Source organism: Haplochromis burtoni, unplaced genomic scaffold (assembly GCF_018398535.1).
Source record: "Haplochromis burtoni strain Fernald_Lab_line unplaced genomic scaffold, NCSU_Asbu1 Contig_651, whole genome shotgun sequence".
NCBI lineage: Eukaryota > Metazoa > Chordata > Actinopteri > Cichliformes > Cichlidae > Haplochromis > Haplochromis burtoni.
The window spans coordinates 187,187-198,397 of record NW_024583012.1 but is presented as its reverse complement, the minus strand read 5'-3'; the positions used below and the strand labels follow the sequence as shown (position 1 = coordinate 198,397).

The 11,211-nt window shown below is 38.0% G+C and overlaps 2 protein-coding genes across 6 annotated transcripts in view; both read right to left on the bottom strand.

Moving 5' to 3' along the window:
* The window catches only part of si:ch211-195b15.7, a 12,042-nt gene extending 3,375 nt beyond the window's left edge, over positions 1–8,667 (bottom strand). For 2 of the 3 annotated variants that reach the window (XR_001335823.2, XM_005949531.2), the window contains exons 1-8: positions 8,617–8,667; positions 8,160–8,302; positions 7,276–7,323; positions 6,540–6,557; positions 5,056–5,145; positions 4,320–4,870; positions 3,837–3,972; positions 3,031–3,219 (exon numbers count right to left, since the gene is read on the bottom strand). Coding sequence is in view for 2 of the 3 variants with exons in the window: in XM_005949531.2 (XP_005949593.1) it covers positions 3,031–3,219; positions 3,837–3,972; positions 4,320–4,870; positions 5,056–5,145; positions 6,540–6,557; positions 7,276–7,323; positions 8,160–8,249 (1,122 nt within the window). In the remaining variant the exon portion in view is untranslated. The remainder of the gene's footprint in view (positions 1–3,030; positions 3,220–3,836; positions 3,973–4,319; positions 4,871–5,055; positions 5,146–6,539; positions 6,558–7,275; positions 7,324–8,159; positions 8,303–8,616) is intronic. The other variant, XM_042215059.1, reaches the window with a different exon arrangement.
* Positions 8,668–10,088: 1,421 nt separating this feature from the next.
* LOC102299476 (proline-rich protein 12) overlaps positions 10,089–11,211 on the bottom strand; it is a 54,477-nt gene continuing 53,354 nt past the window's right edge. For 2 of the 3 annotated variants that reach the window (XM_042215057.1, XM_042215058.1), the window contains exons 15-16: positions 10,948–11,043; positions 10,089–10,416 (exon numbers count right to left, since the gene is read on the bottom strand). In XM_042215057.1, coding sequence (XP_042070991.1) covers positions 10,234–10,416; positions 10,948–11,043 — 279 coding nt within the window. In that variant the 3' untranslated portion in view covers positions 10,089–10,233. Of the gene's footprint in view, positions 10,421–10,947; positions 11,044–11,211 lie in introns of all 3 variants that reach the window. The other variant, XM_014330029.2, reaches the window with a different exon arrangement.

Genomic DNA, 11,211 nt, shown 5'->3' with positions numbered 1-11,211 from the left:
GCAACATCTTGGTGCAGGAGTTCATGGTGAGTGTTTTATGAGTAGATTGTGGCTTTGCAACATTTAAAAATGCATTTAGTTATCCACTTGATCCTCATTGGACTGGTTAGGACCAGTAGTCCTCTTTAATAATTTGAAGTTCACATGAAGCCTGGTAGTGAACTCGGCCACCGGCCCTTGAGGCCCCACCCCCACCCCTGTATTAGGGGTCACATCAGTGTGAAAAAACTTTAAATTTGTCATTCTAGTGAACCAAGGAAAATCCCACCAGTATTTACATTAGCTTTTGTTTGAAAAAAAAATGACCAACTGATCAACAGCTAACCAAATTATGGGGCTGAAAGTCTAAATTCTAACATCTTCTGAGTGACATAACCTGGATTTCTGATGGGCCGTTGTCTTTCTAACAAAAACTAATGTAAAGCATTTGAAATTATTATGTTTTTCACCCTCTCTTAGAAACTCTGTTAGACCATGAATGGCAGCATGGCAGGCCACTCGTTGGCTATAGCTATTTACTATGTTGCTTGCATTGGTTTAAATTACTCTAACATTAGAACTGGTAGATTCAAAAGAGATAAGTTTTAAAAAGGAATCTTAAAAAAATGTTTTGTGTTTAACCAGGACTTGACTGAGGCCACTGCACAGATTGAGAAAACCACAATGAACATCTGTCTCCAGAGATGCGCCAGGCAATGACTTTTCTGATGTTGGCATCATCATCGAGGGTATAGTAGTTCTTCAAGATCTGGATAACGTGACCTTTGCAGTAGCCATACTGTTTGGACCTTTTTTATTCCTTCAATAGGAGTTACCATCACAGCTCTGCTACACTTTTGAGGTGATTCAAAGGGTGGTAATGGAGTTGGATGCAACTCAGCTCTCAAGAAAAGCTCACAACTAAGACAAAACTGCTCCTGCAAGGAAAGCTCACGGTTATGCATGTGAGGTGACCAGCTCTAGGTGAGAAGACATTTAAATCTCACACTTGTTCTGCTGCATTTTTGAAGCTCAATTCCAGGAACAGATCGCAGGGTTCATTTTTATATACTCTGCAACTGCCATGAGGACAGGGCTGTTTTTTGTTTGTTTTTTGTTTGTTTTTTTTGTGTTTGTTTTTCCTTTTGCTCTGTACAAGTTCTCTGTTTGTCTGTTTGGCACCATTTTTAAATTTCTCTTTGTATTTTTTCTTTCTTTTACTAGTGAAGAGATGTAACGTGAACAGTTATACAGTCTAAATACCCCATATGGGTCGTGTGAAATGATATTTTCAGTTTCATTCAGTTGAAGTAAAGAACGTTGAATATTTCTAAGTGTGCTGTTTTGAACCAACATGTCAAAGTAAGATCAGTGCTGTAATTTTTGACAGTCACTGTATCAATGTTATTTTAAACAATATTCCAAGAGCTCAAATTACTTCATCAAAACATGTTTAAGTCACATTTTATCAACACAAATTGCACAGGTTTATTTAACATGAATAAATTGTGTTCATTTAACTCAATTGTTTAGTTGCTGCCAAAGCAAAACATCTGTGTGCAACAAATGTCCACCATTGAATTAAGTAAATCCAACAACATATTTTTTTCAGAGTAGCAACACCTTTGTATTTTCTGTTTGTCAGATATAGACGGCTTAAACAGCGTTAACTTGCCATAGTTAACACACTGTATGCTTTTGTTGCCTCTGCAAGAACTTTGAATAAACAACCCTGATAATGTGAAAGTGGCATCATCAGGCTTCAGCGTAGGACAACAAATTTCTATCTAAAGCCTGTTATAAGTTTTTTCGATGGCTGAAGCACAAATCACACAGCAGAAACGTAATTCTCACCACTCTAAATGCAGTTCTCAAATCTGTAACACATTTCCACACACGCTTCACTACCAAAGACATTTTTACTGTGTTGATGCAACTCTCACTTAACTCTCACAACACATTAACACTGCAGTGTGAGATATGTAACTGAAGCCATACCGGCTTAACAAGGTCGGCATCAGGTGTTGAAGGACCAGAACACTCTGACTATATTCTCAGATTGTGCATATTTCTCTGTTTCCTGATCCATATAGTTTCACAAGCATCAATTTTGTAAAGTTTTAAATAAATCCTTCACATTTCTTTTTTTTTCTGAACAATTTTTAACCCACATTAGCACTATTTTCAAAGTCAGTGAGGCTTCAATAAAAGGAAAAAGCAACTCAGTATCAATGTCCTGAAATGGTGGTAAAAGGTTTTACACAAGGTTGAAATGATTGACTGACTTTACACATTTTGACATATGTGAAAAAGATCTTGATTTTTTTGGTTGTCTTTGCACAGATGAGTCTGCATTATGAAAAATGCCTGAACTGTTGTAAAATTTGTATAAAGAGTGGTGAGAATTACATTCCTGCTGAGGACAAATCGATCAAGAACAACTGTAAAGAGTAGATGTGTAATACTCTGGAAATATATATAAATAAGCTCAATGAAAGATTACTGAACTACATTACAGGAAGGAAGAGTTGAGGCAGAGTTGACAGACTGAGGAACAAGGTTGGAGATTTGGGGCGTGTCCTGTCTGGGCTCAACTTATGTTGAACTGCTGATCAGTTAAATATGATTCAGTTGCAGCCTGTTGCCTTGGTCTACCTCCCTGACCAAACTGAAGCTCTGCTACTGGACGTTCAAAGCTTATTTATCAGTGACGGCAAAAGAAAAGAATACAACACGTGCCCCTGCCCAACTTATTTTTTTGGCATGGCTTTCAATTAAAGCTTTGAGTGATTTGCAAATCAACTAACAGCAACGTAAATGGCAGCAATAATAATGTATTACACATTTTTTTAAATCCCATTAAGAGACAAAACCTAGACATTGGTCACCTCTGAAAAAAAATATAGGATTATCTTAAAGTGGACACGGTATTGTAAACAAAATAATTTAGTGATACCTGAACAAACATTCAGATGTTAGCAATATGATGTTAGTTTCTTTGATTTAGTTATTAAGCTCCAGCTAAATTAGAGGAATCCCCCAGCTAATCACCTCATCAGGCTCCTGCCTGTGGAACATGTGAGTGATGTTGAAGAGTGTCTTGAGGATCTCAATGACCTTCTGGGACACCTCCATGGAAATGGGAGGTTGTTTACTGTCGGTAAGCACCTCATATTCCACACCCCAGCTCACAGCCAGGCACTGCTCCAAGGCTTTGGTCAGCAGTGACACTCCCCGCTCCTGACAAGAACAAACAAACCACTGAGCTTTAAGGCAGATGTGAAGCACGGTTCTTTGACACTCTTGATTTCAGGAGACCAGAAAACATGCATCTTTGTCCTGATCAGCATATAAGGGCTTGGAGGTGGTGTGACTGTCTGTTTGTCTAATAGGCTTTGTAGGTTTAGTTATGATGAAGAAATACTTAATCAAATCTTAATTTTATTATTCCTAAGATTTTAATGTGACAACAATCTACAGTCAGCTGACATCCACTGTTCTGTCACTCGATTGTGAAATGATATCTAAATAAAATGCTAAAGTTTTGGTCCACTTTCAGTATAACTGGAATATTAAATGGCTCCTGTAAATAACAGTATCATATCTAACAATGTCATAGGACATTTTGAGAGACTTCATGTGTTTGAAGCAATCATGGTCACTTTAGATTGTCCGACACGAAAAGCCTGTCACAGATGTCCTTTGTCAACTCATAGCTTGTTGCTCATAAATGAATACCATACACACCCAGGATAAAGAAAGTGTGACTGCTTTTAGTTTCTCAAGATCACCTTTTTTCTTACTAGAAAGCAATGATACCATGTAATTCCATCCTTGATAGGTTAGAAATCATTTACCTGTTGCAGCTGCAGCCTGAGTTCAGGTCTCAGGGCTGTGAGTAAGAAGAGTAGCCTCAGCTTGTAAAAGTGGCAGCTGAGTGGCACTTTACTCCAGATCTCCTCCTTCAGACTCTCCCACAAACCTTGCAATAGCCTTTCATGAATATAGGAATCACATTTTCAGGCAAGCAGTTGAGCTGATTTGCGTCACATCCTTGTATATAAAGAATAAACAGTATTTGAATATAACTAGAAAAAATAGTTGCAAAGATTGTAAATGATTTAGGAGAAAATAAGTGACAGCCAAGAATGGTTTTCATATGAGTATTTTGACATTGCATCCTGTAAGATGTCTCAAATGTATCATTCTGATGTTTTTGTTTGCCTTCATTTGACATTTTTATTGAGACTTTATTGCCAATCGTTTTCTTAGCAGAGAATGAAACTTGTAGCTTGGAACGCAACTTTACGACCAAGTCGACACATTTTTAAAAATGTCACCTTAGTGCACTGGCTCTCTCCTGTGCCCGGGGGCTGTTGTAGATGACATTACACAAGACTTTCAAGGCTTCCTTCCTGCACACCTCTCCATCCTCCTCTTGTTCCTCACTGTTATCTTGTTGGGTGTCTTTTTTGCCACGGGAGAGCGCCACATGCGCTCCATCATGTTTCTGCTGATAGCAGTGATTCACTGAACCACGTGTGGCTGGAGAGACAGCTCCTTCAGCAAGAACAGAAAATGAAACCACAGAGCACCCAGACGGGGCAGTGCCAGCTTCTGCACCCTGCTCACAACTACTCACAGCTCTAATATGGGTTGTGCTGCATGATCTGCCCACGTCACCTTCAGCTTCCTGATTTTCTTGCTGTAGGCATGTCTGTGGTATGGCGATGCCTCCCATGTGTGCTAATGTGAGAAGGGCACTATCAGTGACCATGTGCCCCAGGGCCCTACGGTCACGGGACAGGATACGCAGTGTATGCAGGCAAACCCGTAAAACCGCCGGCTGTAGCTGACTACCAATGAAGCACAACAGGGCTGCAGACAGATCCTGAAAAAGTAGTCGGGGGGGAGATGTTACAGTGAAGAAGGTTTAGAATGATGAACTGCAAGGAGAAAAGACAAAGAATGCCAAATGTGCAAATACAGGGATGAGTGTGGCAGACTTGTGTTAGCATACACAGGGACATGTAGCCATGAGAGTAGACACACAGGGGTATATAATCACTGGCCTACCTGCCGGAGCAGAAGCTCTGCATTCTCATCATCTGAGTCAATGTCAGAGTCGGAAGCAGGAGCACAGTCCCTGAATTTTTTCTTCCTGAACTAATTACCCAAGAGAGAGAGAGAAATAGCACGAATCACTGCAAAGTCTGTTTAATGCAACACAAGAAGCTCAGCGTGTTTATAGTTTGAACATTCATTCAGGCTTCATCTGAGATTCACTGCTGAGGGAGCAGTGCTGACTGAGTGATGATTATGACATGGCTGCATGATAATAAAGACAAGTACACATGACCACTTTTTTTATTCTATTTGGATATTTACATCCTCTTCACTTTATATCCTGCAGCACTTGCACTACAGTACTACACTAAAGTTATAATACCAAAAAGCACTGAAGTACTTAGGACAAATACCACATCCTTTTATTGTGGTAGTTGTATGTAAGTTTAGAACATTTTAGATGGTTTCACTGAAAACTACAAGATCATTTAAGCAAATATCTCGATGACATTAATTCTCAGCGTACGGAGAGTGTAGAGGAAAAAGAATAGTTTGTGTAGCTCTAGCATGTCTGCACAGTGAAGGTCAGCGCTGCTAATGCTTAGTCATGAGGTGTTCAAGCAGCTTTGAGAACATGCTGCTCTAAATATAATTAGCAATCGGTTTTGGAACTCACATGCACACACTGGTATTATTTTGGATTACTGTTATACTGAGTCAGCACTCTCTCACTCACTCTCTCTGTCTCTCTATCTAATTATAATTAACTTTAAAGGTGCTTTATTCGCATGGGAGTTCCTAAAAACAATATTGTCAAAACGTCAAAATATAATTTTTTTAATAAATGTTAAAGGTATGTTGATATATACTCGTGTGGTAGTAGTATACTAGTGATGTATAATACAGTGCTGTTCTAAGCTTGATCGGGTGTGTTTGAAAGGAGCCAGTTAGTGTCGGCACCAGCTGATATACAGGACGCCTTTGGGGGAAAGCAAGGAGGCTGGATTTAAGGTGATTTAAAAAAATGAAGTGCTTTCTTTTGAACTATCATTATCAGTGGGTATATGCCTGGTTGGTGGTTTGCACTGTGCATACTGCATGTAGAGGGAACCCCATGATCGGCTACCATACAGTGCAATGGCCAATATATTTTAATTGGAATTTGGAAGTTTTAAAATTTCTCCCTAATACTATTTGTTGCATTATTTTTATTTTTTGTCTTGATGGTGATACGAAGGTAGATACAGTCCACACTGTGTTTAGTGATTTGATTACTTAGAGTGAACTGGACTTTGTTTTCTTGCCATCAGGAGATGGCAGCATTTTCCTATCACATCTAGTCAGAAATATTGCAACCCTTCAGAAACTCCTTGTATCTAGATAAAGAAATCAGTTTGTTTGCGTCCAGTTTTAAGATCACACCAACATGCATATCCTATCAATTTTCTATCTAGTGTACATGTTTGCTAATTAAAAAAATCAATGCCCCAAACCTCTTCCAGTTGTTGCTGCTGCAGCCAGATAGTCCATGAACAGTGACAGAAATACATGTAAAAAGTAGAATTGATATTTAAGCATTAGAAACAGATGAAGACTGAGGTGGAGGAGGACAGCAGAATCAGCACAGATGAGCTGGAAAGAAATTCATTTGAGATGGGACTGTTAATCATTCAGGTTCAAATTTTACCTTTATTAACTGCAGTTCATAAAAATTGAGGGCTGCTAAAACATGAGGATGAAAAACAAAATGAAAATAATAAAGAGGAACTTTGTCAAAGGGTACGCAACAGACCAGAATTCCCAGCAGTTAATAGTCTGGTTTTTTCCCTTTTCTTATTTTTTAGTTTGCCAGCAGAACCCCTCACAGAAGCAGCAAGAGAAATTCAAGCAAACTGAAAATCTGCAGAAATAATCCAAGAAGACTTTTATGTCTATTCCAGTTCATCTAACATATTCCTAAGCCTCTGTTTGTTGGTGGGTTGGGATAATCACTGAGCACTTGGAAAATCATGTGCTGTGAAGATAGGAAAACTTTTCTAAAAACAAATAGCAAAGAATCAGAATACTCCAGTGACTGCTATAAGCATGCTTTATAATATACATTTAGAGATCACGCTAAGAGTCAAAACACAACTGACAGGGTGCTGACATGAGAGTGGCTGAAGGCCGTGGCAAAGGACATATAGACGAAAAGAATGAAACTACTTGAGAGAAGCACACAGAGCTGACCTTTTGCCTCTCCTGTGCCTCAGTGTTGAAAAAGAAGCACTCTGCATACTGTGGAGAAATGAAAGAATACAAGCAGTTAGGAAAACGGAGAAAAGCCAGATCACAGATTTGCACTGACAAAGTGTCCTAGAATATAGGAACATCAGTCAAACTGCGATTTGATAACGGCAGTGCCAATTTAATTTCAGAAAAACAATATTTTAAGGATACTCGTTTTTCATATCATTTCTTATTCATTCATATTCATTTTTTTCTTTCTTTTTTCAGAGAATAGCAGGTTCACAACATAGATATATATATAGATAATACATATTTTTAATAATGACATACACTCTTAAAAGAGCAACTGGAAAAACTGTTTAAACTGTTTTTTGTCAAAGGTTGAATGATTGAACCAGAATTCCTTCAGCAATGCAGCATCATACAGGTGGATCCTGCTGGAGGCAGAGCAAAAATAGGGACTAAGGTGTTGGCTCTGGCTCAAAGACCGGAGCTGGCGAGGCCACTCAGACCAACACGGGCACCATGACAGGAACTAGAGGGGTCAGCTCTGGTTCTGGACTAGCCAGACCAAGAAAACTAGCTGCTGTGACAATCAACACTGACTCAGTCTCTGGGAAAACCGCTAGAAGCCACCAGATTCTAAATTTGTGCAACGTCCAATTTATAATGCTAATTAATTGTGTCTAATATATTAATGCAAAGTCACTTTTTAAATAAGAAGAAACCTGATTTTTTTGCTGAAGTGCTGTAATGATTATATGATGATAAGTAATATTTAAAATTCTTAGCTTACAGTGTCGAATGTACAGAAAAACTGTTTCCATTGTTGCATAAATAAATACTTCTATAGCAACACAGTAATTGTAACAGAGAATAGTGACCTGTGTGTTGTAGCTGTTGAGCAGAAGCTGCACGCTGTCCTGGTCTCTGCGGACGATGCTCTCAATAATTCTCTCTATGTCTGGAACCATGCTTCAAGCCTCAGCACAAAACAGGATGAAATCAAAGCCAAATGCAAACACAACTAAAAGACGATCAGACAGGACAGAAATTTATCACCAAAAATAAGTTTCAAATAAAAAGTTTTAACTAAGTATTTTAATGAACTTTGATAATGAACTAACTTCATTCAAATATTATTTGAGATAAAGTACAATCATTAAAGCACATGTCAAATTTGACAGAACAATATCTAATAAAAAATTCAGTGCTTGTATAAATACATTTGCACGATAACCATATACTGGATTTTTTTTTTTTGTTGTATCTATGAAGTGCTGAACGACACTGAAGTTTCCTCTTAGTTTTACAACAGTAACCCAGACATCTTTCACTCACCTGCTGGTGTAATAAAGAGAAGGACACACAGCCACTGGCAGCTTCTTATCACCAAAGAAACCTTTGAAGCAGCTAATCTTCTTTCTCTTCTCTCTGTCCTAGCCCCACCCCTAATTTCTATAAGCTTTGGATTTACAGCACTACAACCACACAGCACACTGATGAACTGTGTCATTCTCTCTCTACTGCACACTTACACCCTACAGTTTGGTCTTCCCATGAGTGCTTGATTCGGTCGGTGTTCCCAAAAAGGTTTTCCATATCCTTTTCTCTCGCTGACCTGGAGCTTTGTCAGTATTCATTTGCATATTGTGGACTGCTTAGGTTTAATGTCCTTGTGTATCATGTTTAGAGAAACAGATTACAAAATAATCCTTACTAGGACTCTATGCTGAATTGGATTTGCATCACACAATTCCTGCTTGAGATACAAAGTTCCTGAGAGGAAGATAAATAAACTGTACTCCACCCCATGCTTTCGAATGTCTGATGGATGAACTATTCTGTTGTTAGAGCTCTCAACAAAGAGTAAGGCTAAATTACAGAAAAAGAAGGAACACTGCTGCCTTGTACAGCACAACTGAACAGTTGTTTTAAAGTGATGCTATCTACAGTAAACTTAAATACATCAATTCAAACTTTTGGGCAGTGCCTTTGCATTAGCTAAAATCCACTTAGCTATGATGCAAACATTCTTGAAAAGACTTCAGCTCAAGGCTATTGGTTCATTGGGGCATTTGTTATTTTCAGAGTTTTAATGCAGTATGTCCAATACAGCAATTGCATGTACTGAAGAGCCACTGGAAACTAGAGGATGAAGTAGCTGTACAATATTTACAAATCAAACTCTGCAAGAATATCCTCAGAGAGTTCAACTTATAGGAAAACTCAGCAGCAAACAGAAAAAAAATATGACATTAAATACTGATATTAAGGGTTTATCATCATTTTAACTCATACTTCCTTTAAGAAAGCAGTACTTCATTCTTTTTGTATTCTTCTTCATTAAGGGAATTAATCCCAATCATTCATTATCTCCTGAAGAACAAACAGAAACATCATGATTTGGTTTTAAATATATTATCGTCCTGCTTTTTTCTGATGCAGATAGAAAGAAAAGACATTCACACTGTCTTTTTAAACCTCACTTTTATCTCACTAAACCATTCGTTTTAGCTTAGCTTTGCATACGGGCCATTTGGTTTTACACCTATAAAACATTTTTCAAAAATGTGAACTGCAAACAATTCCATCTGAGAAAAGTACATTTAAAAAATGGATTTGTGTAAATTATACAAACCACATTAAATACATATTTTACTTACATACTTACATAAAAGACAGCTTGCACATATATATCCATGCTGTGTAAGTCCTGACAAAAGTCACCTTTGTAGTTCTAATCAAATAATCTTTCATTGACTTTTGGGGAAATCCATTGCTTTCCAATAGTTCACTAGCCTTCATAAATTGGTACAATAGTTGGACACAGCAATAAAGCAAATACTTACAATGGTAACATTCCATTTAAAAAAAAAATAGGGGCCACTCTTGTTGCATTTCTGGCGTCCAGTTTCTGATTGCTTTGTTTCACACATTCTGAACACCTCCACCTACTTAATGCTGCAGGTGGATGTTTGTTTTTGGAGGCAGAGGTTGTGATCGTCCTTTAGGTCTTTGCACTAAGAGTAAGCAGTTCCATGAAAGAACTGAAGAGGCTCTCAAGCCAGCCTTGGTTCGCCATACACTGCTGCACCACCTCCTCCTGGCCAGGGTCCTCCGCTGCCTGCTCAATATTGTCTGTCTAGTCAGAAAACAACAGTTATGTTAAGTACCTACATACAGTATCATGGCTAATAATAATTTCTATACAGTGTGTGTGTTCACACTTATACATCAGTGTTGTCACTCTGTAGTTCCAAAGAAGCTACAAAGGACTGGGGAGCTTTTAAATTTATGCGGTTAGTAAGTAAGTCAAATTTATTTATATAGCACTTTTCACAGATAAAGATCACAAAGTGCTCAACAGTCAAATCAGAAATACAAATAATAATATAACACAATGATCAAATTAAATAAAAGTTTGTTTGTATAGAAATGTCTTCAGCTGCTTTTTAAGAGTCAACGGAGTCTGGACAGTGTAAAGACAATGGAAGAGAGCTCCACAGGCTTGGTGCCTGAAAGCCCCGATCCCCATGTGCACGTGGGACCAACAGGAACTTCAGTAACTTTGTTAAACCAGCCATATAGGTGGTTTATGTTATATCATTTATTGTATCTCTAATATAATACACACTGGGTATTATAGCAAAAGTGCAGCAAAATCCTTACCTCCTTCTTGCAATGCAGGAAGGTGTGATATTTGTAGTGGTGAAGAGAATGATACAAACTGTATATCCGGCAAATGTCAATCGAAAGTTTCATATCCTGAAAATGGTGATAGAAAAAGAATTGAGTTTCTTTCTACTAAAGTCTTTCATCTTAGTAATTACAGTATTATTTGAAAAAGTACAACTAATAATCAAAGCAACACAAGATTATTATTAGATATTATTATTAGACTCAATTGGCTTCTCTCAAAATGTAAAAGAACCC